The sequence below is a fragment of the Lycorma delicatula genome, chromosome 1, assembly GCF_047948215.1.
Source record: "Lycorma delicatula isolate Av1 chromosome 1, ASM4794821v1, whole genome shotgun sequence".
NCBI lineage: Eukaryota > Metazoa > Arthropoda > Insecta > Hemiptera > Fulgoridae > Lycorma > Lycorma delicatula.
This window is the reverse complement of record NC_134455.1, coordinates 63003780-63019385: the sequence shown is the minus strand read 5'-3', so window position 1 is coordinate 63019385 and position 15606 is coordinate 63003780. Positions and strand designations below refer to the sequence as shown.

Genomic DNA, 15606 nt, shown 5'->3' with positions numbered 1-15606 from the left:
CCACAAAAAAAAAATTTCTACCGAGATAAGTTGTAGCAGCAATTTAGAGTATTCTCGAAATAGAATTACTACTCCAGAAAACTGAAACAGCTACTATGAAGAGCTAGCTACTTTGTTTTCATTTATGATGCTATTTTTGGGAGAAAACCATTTCAAACGATCAGGTTGTAAAAACAATTTTTTTTTTAAACAGAATGCTTTTTTTAAAATCGTAATTGTTTGACATTAGTGCAGTGTTATATTAAATAAACGTAATTGAAATATAAACTTAAAAAATATAATCATATATAACAGTATTCTCTAACAATATCGTACATGAAAACTGAATCTGAAGATGATTTAATTAGCCAAAAAATTGAAAACTTAAATACTTAATAAATACTTAAATTTTTACACTACTAATCACGGTAATTTTTTTAGAAAAATGAAAAATGGTACTAAAAATAAACAGAATAAAAAGAATATAAGTTTAAAAAAACTACAAATATAAGTAGAAATATAAAAAAAACATTATAAATTAGATTAATATTACTTTGAACACTATCATAAATCTCTGAAAAAAATCTTAATAGACATGAATAAGGTATTAGGCTCTTCTGAGTAATAATGGATGAATGCTAATTTGAAAAAATAATGTAGTATTTATAAAGCTCAATAGTCATTTCTGGGCAAGAGAATCCCACTGCCGGAAAAAATATGTTTTTTATTGTTTTCTTTCATAACTCACTAGTTTATTATTTGTATTAATTCTTTTAATAGGTATGTTGATGTAATCTATTTTGGTCAGATTACAAGGGTGGGATAAAAAGTTATAGGCCTCATACAGAGATGCCGTTAGTATGCTTAATTTCTTGACGTTGTTGCATGATTCCATTCTTCATTAGTTTCTATAAGAGTATCAAGTCGCTTTATCACTTAGTATAGTATTTATAGTCATCAAGGTGGAGAATTAGGGTGTTTTTTTGAAAATGGAAGAATCTAAAAATTTGTGCAGTAATTAAATACTCTTTTCCGAAAGGCTTAAGTGCAAAGGAAATTAAAGAAGAGCATTATATGACATTAGGAGACTCTTTTCCATCAAATACAATAGTTAATTTTGTTGCTCACATCCAACCAAAAACAGTGCCAAAAAAACATTTCAAGCGATTGTCTCGAGTTATTTTGGCACATTCAAGAGGAATTTTTAAATCGACTGTGACAATTGATGAGACTTGGGTCCATCACTACACTCCAGAGACAAAACCAGCTGTCAAAACTGGGTTTAAAAAGGTCAACCTGCTCCAAAAAAAAAGCAAAAACGACTTTATCCTTTAACAAAGCTATGGGAACTGTGTTTTGGGATGCATTCAGCTACAATCAATTTCAATCATAAGTAGTAGTAGTTACATGAGTTTCTCATTCTTGTGCAATCAGTCATTCAATTTACTGTCTAGTATTTCTATACCATGCTTATAGTGTCTATTTTTTTTTAAAACTGCAGGATAGTTATTTTTTAGCAAATTAAAAATTTTTGTTCATAAGTTACAATGCTTAATGGAGTTTAATCTACAAAATATTTACATGGTTTGACTACATTCATTATTTCTTTTACAATTTCTTGGTTTTCAAATACATTTTTATTTGATAATGACCAGGAATGAGTAAATAAATTTTAATTTATTTAATGCCACCTAATCTTATAAATGTACGAGGTGTGATAAAAAATACGGTGAATAATTTTTTATTAAAAAAAGTAATAAGGTAACATAGAATTCGATGCACTTATCCCAACGTTGACTCCATGAACGGAGGCATTTCTGGAAGGCGTCATTCGGAAGGGCTTTCAGCTGCTCGGTCGTGGCCCTCTCAATGTCAGCAATGGTGTCAAAGCGTTTTCCTTTAAGTACAGTTTTAATTTTTGGGAAGAGCCAAAAGTCGCATGGTGCTAAATCCTGTGAGTATGGCGGATATGGACAGACAGGAACACTTTTTTTGGCCAAAAACTCGCGAATGAGAAGCGAGGTGTGATATGGCGCGTTGTCGTGGTGATGAAGGAAGCCATTGGTCGCTTTCTTCATACGTCGTTTCACAAAATGCTTTGAACGGATCTGTAGGGAGATGTTAAGGTCTACCGATAGCTCTCAAATAGTCATTCGCCTGTTTGAACGAACAATTGTTTCCACTTTTTGCACATTTTCAACTGTTTTTGTGGTTACTGGACGTCCCGCACGCTGCTCGTCTTCAACAGACTCATTTCTATTTTTAAATCGGTCATACCACTTGTACACAGTCTTCAACGTTACCACATTATCGCCGTACACCGATTCTAACATTTTGTGAGCTTCTATGACACTCTTTTGCAACTTAAAACAAAACTTAATGTTAATGCATTGTTCAAAATCCATGTTGCGCGACAGACACGATGAACACAACCTCACTCTAGCGGCTCTGGCAGCTGACTGGCAAGCTCGAACGTGTTACAACTTGTTCCTGCCTGTCTCAGTTGATCACGCTATTGGACAAATTACAGCATATGGATGTAGCACCGGCAGTTGCCGCTACAAAAATTCATTCACTGTATTTTTTTATCACACCTCGTATATATAAAATTAAATTTTTGTTTTTGTCCTGTATGTGTTCCTACACCATTCATCCAATTGCAATGAAACTTTGGCGAGTTGTGTACACACCTGTGAAGGTTTCTGAATTAGTTTGAACCCACAAGGTGGTGCTGGGATCAAGATATTTAGAAAAATTATATTTACGGACTAATTTGGCTCATATTCAGAATACATATTAGTTACATGAAAGGAAAGATTTTAGCAAAAACTATACCCACTAGGTGTCGAGATATTTACTAAACAAACAAATATACAAACTGACTTTCTTCTTTATTTATATATATATAAAGAAGAAGCTAGATGGCACTGGGGTTCAGATATTTGGAAAAATTGCACTTACAGTCCAGTTTGAATATTCAGAATATATGTCTTCATTTAATCTATATGTATATAAATATATATATATATATATTTATTGCTCAAATCGAGCAATGGCGAAGCATTGCCGGGTCAGCTAGTGATTAAATAAAAACAAAATGCTTATTTAATCAAAAACATGTTAATACATGGAAAAAGACAAAAAAAATACATGGAAATAGCTCGAAAAAGAAGAAGCACAGGTCAAGACAAAAAATCAATAAAACAGAAGTTATCTTTCAATGGTGAATGAACTTCCTCCTTTTATAAAAATTATTATGTTTTGAGAATATTGTATTAGAAATAATCATAAAAGTATTTAGTGAATTTTGGGCTATAGTGAACTACAATATGCAAATATGTTATTTATCAATACTTTGACTTCCTGATGATGTAGAAATAAATGATAGTCATAAAAAATAGGCCAAATGATCATGCAGAATACTGTACATTATTACAGGTGGTAACACATACAGTTTGTTTCAAGGCGTTTTACACTATCCATGGTATTATTGAAAGATAAGTTCCTACAATGCTCAAAAAACAAAATTCCACTGGCCCAAATATAATAGACAAACATGGAAAAGGCATATTGGCAAAAAAATGAATTATGAAAGGCAGCAATGTGTTACAGAATATATCAAATTGGTGCCAAAAGTTTCTAGCCACTATAACCAGGCAAAGTGTCTGCACAGAAAATATCTTTCAACAGGCCTTAATTTGAATTCACTGTACAATTTCCATACAAAATGCTGAAAAATATTCTGTTATAAAACATTTCTTTATAGAATATTTCAATAGTAATTTAAATATAAGTTTTAATCCCCAAAAAGTGGCAATTGTAAGAAATGTGATAAAACTGATTCTGAATTAATGGCTTTAACAAAGTACCAGTGTTATAAATTAATGTATCAGAAACAGAAAGAGCAGTTCATATTGCAAAATCTATATTGCTGCCAAAGATATGCTAAAAATGTATGGTAATGATAGGGCTATTAGCTGTAGGAAAAAATTAAATACTACAAAAGGAAGATTTAGACTATCAAGTTTTACTGACCACTTTTTTCATTTCTAGATCAAAGTATTAAATTGTTACTTATATTTAGTGACAAATGTTGCACACAGAGAAGAACCTAAATGTGGTACTGGCGTGTCTTCAAATAATCACCAAATAAAATTTATGTTACATAACAAATTTTCATGATGCCAATATACTCTTACTTGCCGTGTGACCACAACTTTGATCATATTGAAAAATAAATTCTTCATACTGAAGAGTACTTGAAGGAGCACTAAATGTATTTCAAAAAAATTACATGTATTAAACTGCATTTAAAGTAATCAATGTAAGAAGTAATTTAATTTCTAATTTTGCTGATCTGCAGAAGTTTGCAAGAAAATGGGAAATAACCAATGCAAACTTAAGAAACATATATTTTTTTTGAATTTGATAGAAATTATAATCAAGCTTTTAAATTTCACAGCTTCTTAACACCAACAATCCAATTTCTATTCAACTTTAGATAGGAAAAAGAATTACAGTATACATATTAGTTACATAAAAGGAAAGATTTTAGCGAAAACTATACCCACTAGGTGTCGAGATATTTACTAAACAAACAAATATACAAACTGACTTTCTTCTTTATTTACTTATTATATGATAATAATATGATTATATGTTATGATAATATAGGGTTATCATAAACGAATGGTGCGGTTTTGAACATGGTTTAAATTAAAACAGAATTACTTACAGTTTGTTTTTTATTTTTCAAATTTGTCGTCTCAAACGTTTTTTACATAATTAATAAATTTCAATATGTGCACCCTTAGTCGCTCGACAAATGTCCAAACGAAACTCAACTTCCCTCTCCAAACATTAGCTAACATTTCTTCGTTAATGGTTGTCATTGCTTCATTAATCCTGTATTTTAAGTAGTTTAGGTCGCAAAGTTTTTGTGTATAAACAACGCTTTTGATGTACCCCCACAAGAAAAAATCACAAGGTGTCAGGTCTGGACTCCTTGGAGGCCAAAGTATGGGTCCTTGCCGGCCTATCCATCAATCTCAAAATTTTTCATTCAAAGCGTCCGTGACCAATGCATTGAAGTGCGGGGGAGCACCATCTTGTTGGAAATGAAGTTGATGAATGTTTTCGAGTTTATCCAGCTGAGGAAAGCAATAATTGGTTAACATGTCAAGATACACAACTCCATTAATTGTTTTTTCAGCAAAGAAGAAAGGCCCTATTACACGATTTTTCATCACACCACAACAAACATTAACTTTAGGCGAATCGTGTTGTTTCTCAATAATTGCATGTGGGTTTACAGAGCCCCATAATCGTGAATTGTGTCTGTTAACATATCCATTCACATGGAATGTAGCTTCGTCTGTAAAAATTATGTCATCTAAAAATGATTCGTTTTCACTTATTCTGTCCAACATTTCAACAGCGAAATTGTTAACGTTTTACACCATCATCGGGTTTCAATTCCTGCAGTATCTGGATTTTATAAGCGTGTAATTTCAGTTTTTTATGTAAAACTTTGTGAACTGTTGATTTTGGAATACCTAATTCGACGGGGGACAGAACTTCTAATTGCCGATTGTCTAATTAGTTCAACCGTTTCGTCTGGTACACTTGGTCTGCCGGTTGTTTCCTTTTCTTAATCGATCCAGTTTCTTCGAATTGTTTGAACCAACGTGTTATGTTATTTTTGTGTGGTGGATCTCTTCCGAATTCACGTCAAAATGCATGTTGAACTAAAATTATGGATTTTAATTCAGCCATCAATAAAACACACTTTGCTTTGTCTTTATCTGAGAACATAGTAACTCACTAAACTCACCGCAACAACAGTACAAGAACTGATGTTGTGGTTACAACTGCTGATAAACAAACTTTTGGGTTGGAGGCTTTCAGGGATACTAATATAACAACTAGAAATTTCCCTACAATCTTTGTAGGGATCGTTGTTTTACTTTTTGATAAATTCATTCTTATTCTGAACAAAAGAAAACCTTGTTTTTAAAAGTTTACTTTTCTTGTTTTAAAGAAATTATATTTATTAATAACGGTACAGCATTTTATACACATTATTTTAGTTCGATCTTATAAAAATTGGAATATAAATAAAATGGTGGTATTTTATTATAATAATAAACTAAATATTAAAAAAATAAAAAAATAACTGTCTACGACGTCGTACACTTAACTAATCAAAGCCATTCACAAAGCCAGTAACAAAAGCGAACTCAACAGAATCTGACATTGGCAAGCATTACAAACAGTAGTAGATTTTTGCTTCAAACGAGCTCACTGTTGCTACTTTGTTGTAATCTAATACTTTAAATGAGATTTCCTTAAAAGTCTGTTTTGTCAAATTCATCCTTTTTGCAAGCAATGTCTCACAGGTAAATTTGTAACAATAAAAAAGGTAACACTGCAATTACACTACAATCCCAAATTACAAAAGCACACTTTTGAGCACATAGAATTATAAAAACCAATAATTCTACAGTCATTAATTTATAACTGATTAAAAAATGATCACTATTAAAAACTTAACTATTATTCCAGGTTACAAGAATTATTTGGATACTAATACTTAAAATTGAGTATTTAAAAAATTTATACCATACTGACAATAGGATTTCATTCAAAAGCACACAATACATGGTATATACTTGGCACTGAAAGGGTTCAAAAAATAATTAAATAAAATTTAATAAGAATCAAACCTATAGCAGAAGTGAAGGGTATTTTCGGCGGCAGTTTGAAACTTGATGTTATAATTGGGACCAACAGTATGCAAGATATACCTCGATGGAAGATTGTATGCTTCAGTTACTCGAACTTCACCTGTCCGGCACTCTAAAATGATAAAAAATTAAGCACATATTAATAAAACACACTTGTAAAAAAAAAAAAAAAAAAAAAAAAAAAAAAAAAAAAAAAAAAAATACTAACATTAACATATTGGTTCTCATGTTTTTTTTTAAACCAAATTCATCAAATGTTAATATTTATGGCAAATATGAACATAAATCTGAGTTTGGGTAGATTATTTACAGCTATTAACTTTAATTTTTTTTATGGTAAAATATTTCTATGGTTTATATTTAAACAGTTACATTATTTTATTTACACTATTAACAATAAAACCTTATTCATTAATGATAAACACACATTTAATACTGAATGTGTCAATGTTGCTTTATCTAGTTTTTTTAAAAAAGTAAAAAGGAAAGAAAATATAAACAATGAAGCAATTGTTACACTTTTTTCTTTTCTTTTTTTTTTTGAGGCCACATTGGACCACCACTTAGTTAATTGATTTACCGTGTCCTTCAAAGAGTGCACTGCCTTAACCTTCCAGTTCTGCCAGTACTTTTTAAGACGAACTGATCTTTGTTTCCACATTTTGTCTGTAACCTCCTCTCAGCATCTTTGGGTCTTTTCCGCAGAGAATTTGTGTGCTTTGAGAGTGTTGTTTATTTTTGTCTTGTCAAAAGCATCCTTGAACCTCAGTCCAATTTCTTTGACGTATTTTCCACTAGTTTTCTTTTTTAAATTCCTGAAAACCAGTTGTTTCAGAATTTGGCCTTCAGGTATTGTTAAGATGTGGAAAAAAAGATAAATTTTTCCTCTTCATTGCGCTGATTACAGACTCAATTTCTTTGGATACAATTTGGTTAGGGGGAATTTGCCAAATCCCATTCTTCTGGTATTTTTTTTTTAAACAGGTTCTGATGATCATGAATTCTGTTTTAATTATTTGGTTAGTTCTCATTTTTAATTTGAAAACTAGTTTCACAGGCGTACAGTACCTCGGGGACAACGAGCGTCTTATAGTGGCGAATTCTGGAGTGTACTGAAAGACATTTTTTATTGTACCTGGTTAAACCTCGTGCTTTTCTAATTTTGAAAATTCTGTTTTGCCACAATTTAATATTGAATGTGTCAATGATCTAGTTTTTAAAAAAGTAAAAAGAAAAGAAAATATAAACAGTGAAAGCAACTGTTACACTTTACAATGACAAAAATGTGATAAATTTAGTACAGCACAAACAAACATGAAGATGAAATCTCTTTAAAATAAAAACTAAAAAATCACAAAAACAGATATTAATAAATTCAAAATGTTATTTTTATACTCATATATGCCTCTAGAAATTCATTTATTGAATAGAAATTGTTTATTAAACTGGTTTATATCCTCTGTTATTATAAACTTTATTTTAAACCACTCTCGCTTCAACTGGAAGCATATTAAAGAAAACAACATCATTATGGTTCTATATTTAAAAAAAAAAAATCTAGTCGAATTAAGAGTCAATTCCCTCTTGTAAGGTGACTATGCTCTAGTTCCCTTGAATACTAGTCTCACTTATATTTCTTTTAATGTACTTTGATGTACAAAAAAAATATTACAATCATGAACCGCCTAACAAACAGCAGTCTACAATGCACCTTCTGAGGAATATCAAGAGTAATTCTTACTGCCTTTTTATGGCATTGTTAAATACTCTGAACATGCATGCTCAGAGTGCTCCCGTATATGTGCAGGCTATAGGTCAAACAATACTGAAATATACAAAAATATGCTACTCAAAGAATATGGCAAATCCTACATAAAAGTATGGAATGTCATAGGTACAACACCTATACATGTTTTTAGATTCCTCCTCACCACAAAAAGGATCTGAAAGAGTTTACTACATGTATGTTGTATATCAGCTCTCCAGATATGTGTCAGATCAGAGTTGCATATCTCTTCAGCATCAATCTCTAGTTCCCTAGACACAAATTCCATCTGCTGAGTTCTACTTTAATAATCAATAGACCATTAACAGAAAACCATTGCTTGGCCTAAAGAAAACCAGTTTATGAGACCTTCTAGCCATCAGATCAGCAGCCAGATCGAACTAATATACTGGCATATAATTAACACTGGTCCAAGACACATACAAAGGCATATCATTTATAATCACATAGGAAAATAGGGGGTGAAGATGAATATCTGAGAAATACAAGAAGTTCTCTTTCAGCCATGTAGTGACCACATTATAACAAATTACTTGCGTCCTTTGCAACAAATAAGACTTGAAAAGGAAAAATGCAAAGCATTACTACTGGTGTCATATGATGCAAAATTTCCACATAAAACTAAACTAAAAAATTTTTTATTCTCAAAGGCAGCAATCATGAATTTAATTGTATATTACAACGCTTTTGTTGCTCAACTTCCAGACAGAAAATCAAACTGATTAAAAGTAGTTCATTATAATAAAATGAGAATTTGTTGATACAATAAACTTTCAACAAAATCTTTAAAAAGTGGGAAGAAGCGTGATTGTTTGATAACTTCCGGGCTCATCTTGATTTCCTTTCTTATATGCAAATATGCACAATAATACTACAAATATTTATTTTTCTACAGATTTTTTAAACAAAACATAACCAGTCTTTTAACAAAGATTCTAATGGAATCAGTTAAATAATAGTTTCACTCAGATTACTAATATTCTGTAATCTATTTTCCCATTATGATTCATTTTTCTACCTTTCAACAATTGCTGAAAAGTCAATTTTGATACTGATCTCTCACTTTGCTTATCCTTCAGTTCATGTATTTCACAATTTTTTTTTTGTCTTCAGTCATTTGACTGGTTTGATGCAGCTCTCCAAGATTCCCTATCTAGAGCTAGTCGTTTCATTTCAGTATACCCTCTACATCCTACATCCCCAACAATTTGTTTTACATATTCCAAACGTGGCCTGCTTACACAATTTTTTCCTTCTACCTGTCCTTCCAATATTAAAGCGACTATTCCAGGATGCCTTAGTATGTGGCCTATAAGTCTGTCTACTAACTATATTTCTTTTAACTATATTTTTCCAAATGCTTCTTTCTTCATCTATTTGCCGCAATACCTCTTCATTTGTCACTTTATCCACACATCTGATTTTTAACATTCTCCTATAGCACCACATTTCAAAAGCTTCTAATCTTTTCTTCTCAGATACTCCGATTGTCCAAGTTTCACTTCCATATAAAGCGACATTTATTTGACAATGTATTTCACAATGTATCCATGTATTTCACAACTTACATTAAAATTAACACATTTAATATTGCTTAAAATTTCATTATTTTGACTACTACTAAGTTGAACTGGCTTATTACAAACAGCTACCTTACATTGTCTTCTTAGTGATCGCTGTTAGTAAAATGACATTAAGAATCTTTCATTCAGAAAGTTAATAGATAAATGATTTTGAGTAGTATTTACCTCTACAAGAATCGCATAATAAGCATAAAACATTAAATGCTTCTCATGATACAAGATGTCAAATTAATTGAAGTAGATATTAATAATCAGAAAATATTATTAAACATAATACACTACTCTAGTTCATGGATTGCAAGCTTATGGTCAACGAACAATTTACATTGCTTTCCCAATAAAAGAGAAATATAGGAAAGTGTTTTTAAATATTAAAAAAAAATTATCAGAGCTTAGAATATTGTTGATAAATTTAGGATAGAATCTAGTGAGGCCATATTTTATTGAAAGATCCACCCTGACGTAACTTCCTACATATAATTCTACTTTTTTCAGCAGACATCCTATGGTTCCTATAGGTTTTGGTAATGTAAAACTACTAAGAAAAGAAGTAGTAAATGAATTATTTGCAAGCATTAATATACTATACATGCAATACTTAAAATGAGTACATGCGATAAACTTTACTTGTAAAAAACAGTTTTATAAATTACATAAAATATTATCTCAATTATGCCAACAACCAGAATACTAATACAAAAACCAACAGTTTTATTAACAATGACATATATAATCACTTTATATTTTTTTACAGTTTTTTTTTTTAAATTTCAAGCATTAATTGACAAGCTTGTAAAATGCACATAATTTTTATGAACAATAATAACCACCAAAACAGAATAATAAATTACATTTTTATTTCTTATCTCCCCTAACATCTAATTTTAATACAGTTAAAATACCCTGAACATCACATGATAACACATTTGAAGGAGATAATAATAATAATTTATTTTCCAAACTAAGAGTATACTTTTTAAGACAAACAATATAATATCATTTACAACATACAACAGTTACAAATTAGTCATAGCTTACGAATTAGATAAATACTTCTATTGACCTACAACAGTTTGTACCCGTAGCTACTATTGAACTACAACAGGCTCACAAAAGTAACTACAGTTTTCTAATTTAAAAGTGTGATGCAATAATTTATGATGAAATAATAGTTTGAAAAATTAGGTACTCCTTGAGGACAAGTCCTGTTTTCGGAGTTACCATCAATTTAAGATTATTAAAGATATATAAATTAGGACAGAAGTGGTTGAATAGAAATTTAACAATTACTATAAATTATAGAACTATTGAAGAGAGGGAAAATCATTCAGTTTGTCATTATAAGTCAAAAGGTGATTCACGGAAACCATACGCTTTATGCTTCCCTAACTTAAGTTGTAAACTGTCAATTATAACTTATCAATTTTAGTCATAATTGAATAAAAAAAGAACTCAAGGTTTTCATACTGAATGAGCCCGCACTCAAGAAAAATTCTAAATGAATTTAAACCTAGACTACCTTTTACAAAAATTGGTATATAAAAATTATAAAATTTTGATGCCATATAAGTGGAACATTTTCGAAAACACTCCTTCTGGGGTCTAGGTAGTACAAAATTACCCTTGCTTCACATATCATTGTCAATTAGTCTAAATTTAAGGGCCTTATCCCGAAGATAAAACTTTTTCTCATAACAAAAAATCTCATTCTTTAGACTAAGAATATGTTTTTCCCATGAAAGATTGCAATCGACAGATACCCTAAATATTTCACACTATCAACTTGATCAATACTATTGTAAGTACACTCAGCTATTCTAGAGCAAGTGAGATTATAATATTATAATATTATAATAAAAGAGTTGCTAGTTTTTTCACCCTTTAACTGAAAAATTTTGTATTTAGATTTAAATACATTTTACGTAATCATATTTTTTGTTAACCACAACCTAATTTAAAATAATTCCTCTTCGAGAGATTTCAAAACTTGGTCAAAGCTTTTTTCTCTATCAAAAAGGGCAGTATCATCTATATATGAGGTCAATAAACCTTGAAATTTGTGAACAGAAGTTGTTAATATAAATTAGGAATAATAATAATACAGTATAAATTAGACACTGAATTCTAATATTCCCTCGTTACTGAGCATATTTTTAATTATAATCCTTTGAGTTCTTCCCTTTAAGCAGGATTCAAACCAGTTCTCTTTTATCTCCTTGTTCCACCTCATTTTATAATATATTATGATCAACAACATCAGAGGCCTTCTGGATACCCAGAAAAAGAGTGCCAACTTTAGAATTTTCATTGATGCTGTTTACCAATTTTGAAACAAATTTAAGAAAGGCATTTCCACTGCCTAAATTTTTCTGAAAGCCAAATTGATTAACACTAAAAAAGTTGTTTTTATTAAGAAAGTTAACCAGTCTTGATTTTATTACAGTTTCCAGAATCTTTGAAAATTGTGAAAGCAGGGCTTTTGGGTCTAAAGTTCCTGACATAATTACTATCTCCTTTTTTATAAATAGGAACTACCATTGCTTGTTTAAGTTTACCTGGGAATTTACCCGACTGCAGACTTAAATTACACAAATATGCAAAAACATGAGAAATATGTTTACACACAATTTTAGAGCATACAGAGAAATCTCATCAAAACCAGATGATATTTTGAATTTCATAAGCTTTATAATTTTTTCAATCTGGAGATAAATGTGTAGGCTCCAGGAAAATAGTAGCTCTAACTTCGGTTGAGGAAAATTGACTGTTATATAAATATTGATTCTGAACAGTAATATTCTCAAGGATGTTTTTTAGTTTCATAATGATTCCTAAAAAAATAACTAATAAAAATATTGAAACCTTTTGAACCTCGTCTGGCTATTTATCTTGACTTTAATTCTATTTCATATTTTTTATCCTTTTTACCTATAACCAGAACAATTTATTTCCACTGTTCCCTAGTATTACCAGTATTATTAAAAAAAAATTCTAAAATATAATTCTTTAAACTTTCTTATATCATAGATAAGTCTATTCCTGTACCTACTGTAATATCTTTTCAAATCTAAATTATATGGTTAATTTTAAATTTTTTAAAGAAAATTTTTTTTTCTTTTAATTCTATTTAATAAATTATTCGATACACAGGGTTTAATTTTTAAGGCATTTCTAATTTTTATTTTACAATCTGCTTTTTTCAGAGAATACTTTAAAAGTTCATAAAATAGCTAAAAAAATTTGTCTACATTTTTCATTAAATACTTTATTCCAATCAGCATTTAAGATCTTACGTTTAAACCTAACAAACTTAATAAAACTATATTGATATACAGTGTTACATTCTGAGTTTACTTTATATATTTTTTTTGTCTTCAGTCATTTGACTGGTTTGATGCAGATCTCTAAGATTCCTTATCTAGTGTCAGTAGTTTCATTTTGGTGTACCCTCTACAACCTACAACCCTAACAATTTGTTTACATATTCCTAACATTGCTGCCTGTACAATTATTCCCACCTACATGTCCCTCCAATATTAAAGCAACTATTCCAGGATGCCTTAATATATGGCCTATAAGTCTATCTCTTCTTTTAACTATATTTATCCAAATGGTTCGTTCATCAATCTGCTGCAACACCTCTTTATTAGTCACTTTTATCCACCCATCTGATTTTTAACATTCTTCTACAAAACCACATTCCAAAAGCTTCTAATCTTTTCTTCTCAGGTCTTCCGATCATCCAAGTTTCACTTCCATAAAAATCCTTAAACCTTTCCTTCCATTAAAAATCTTTAAACATATACTTTCGAAAATGTTTTCCTGGCGTTTAAATTAATTTTTGATGTAAGCAAATTATATTTCTGACTGAAAGCTCGTGTTGCCTGTGCTGTTTGGCATTTTACATCGCTCCTGCTTTGTCCATCTCTAATAATTCTACTTCCCAAATAACAAAATTCTTTAACCTCTGTAATGTTTTCTGTTTCTATTTTTATATTCAGTGGTCCATCTACATTGCTTCTAATGCATTCTATTACTTTCATTTTGTTCTTGTTTATTTTCATGCGGTAGCTCTTGCGTAGGACTTCATCCAAGCCAATCATTGTTTCTTCTAAGTCTTTTTTACTCTCAACTAGAATTACTATATCATCAGCAAATCGTGGCATCTTTATCTTTCCACCTTGTACTGTTACTCCAGGTTCTTTAACAACAATAACTGCTAGTTCTATGTAAAGATTAAAAAGTAAAGGGGATAGGGAACATCATTGTCAGACACCCTATTTTATTACAGCTTCTTTCTTATGTTCTTCGATTATTACTGTTGCAGTTTGGTTCCTGTAAATGTCAGCAATTGTTCTTCTATATCTATACTGGAACCCTAAATTTTTAAAAATGTTGAATATTTTATTCCAGTCTACATTATCAAATGCCTTTTCTACTTCTATAAATGTCAACTGTGTTGGTTTGTTTTTATTTAATCTGCCTTCTATTATTAATCCGAGTGCTAAGATTGCTTCCCTTGTCCCTATACTTTTCCTGAAACCAAATTGATCTCTCTTAACACTTCTTCCACTCTCCTCTCAATTTTTTTATACAGAATTCTACTTAAGATTTTTGGTGCATGATTGTTTAGCTAACTGTTCTGCATTCTTCACATTTTTCTGCTCCTGCTTTCTTTTGTACCACGAAAGTAACATTCTTTTTGAACTGTGATGGAACTTCCCCTTTTTCGTTAATATTACACACCAGTTTGTATAATCTATCTATCGCCTCTTCATGCTGACCTGCACAGTAATTCTGCAGGTATCCCGTCTATCCCAAGAGCCTTCTGCCATTTGTATCTTTTACTGTTCACTTAAATTCTGATCTCAGTAACTTGCCTGCATGCTCTAATTTATCAATGATCATTTCTCATTCCACTTCTGAAAACTTTTCATTAATCCACTCCTCTTTCACTAATTTGCACTTCCTGTTTATAGTATTTATTAATTGTCGATAGTTCCTTTTACTTTCTTCATCACTAGCATTCTTATACTTTCTATGTTCATCCATCAGCTCCAATATATCCTTTGATATCCAAGGTTTTCTACCAGTTCTCTTTGTTTGCCTAAGCTTTCTTCTGCTGATTTAAGGATCTCCTTTTTACCATTCTCCCATTCTTCTTCTATATTTTCTACCTTATCTTTTTTACTTAGACCTCTTGCAATATTCTCCTCAAAAAACCTTTTTACCTCCTCTTCCTCAAGCTTCTCTAAATTCCACCGATTCATTATGACACCTTATCTTCAAGCTTTTAAACGCAAATCATCATTTCATTATCACTAAATTATGATCGCTATTAATGTCTGCTCCAGGATAAGCTTTACGGTCAACAAGTTGATTTCTAAATTTTTGTTTAACCATGATGTAATCTATCTGATACCTTGCAGTATCACCTGGCTTTTTCCATATGTATATTCTTCTATTTTGATTTTTAAACTGGGAGTTGGCAATTATTAAATTATACTTCGTG

General features: G+C 30.6%; 1 protein-coding gene across 2 annotated transcripts in view; it reads right to left on the bottom strand.

Moving 5' to 3' along the window:
• Positions 1-15606, bottom strand: part of LOC142318976 (protein GDAP2 homolog) — a 322594-nt gene that overhangs the window by 223282 nt on the left and 83706 nt on the right. For both annotated transcript variants that reach the window (XM_075355719.1, XM_075355728.1), the window contains exon 5: positions 6705-6837. In XM_075355719.1, the coding sequence (XP_075211834.1) occupies positions 6705-6837 (133 nt within the window). The remainder of the gene's footprint in view (positions 1-6704; positions 6838-15606) is intronic.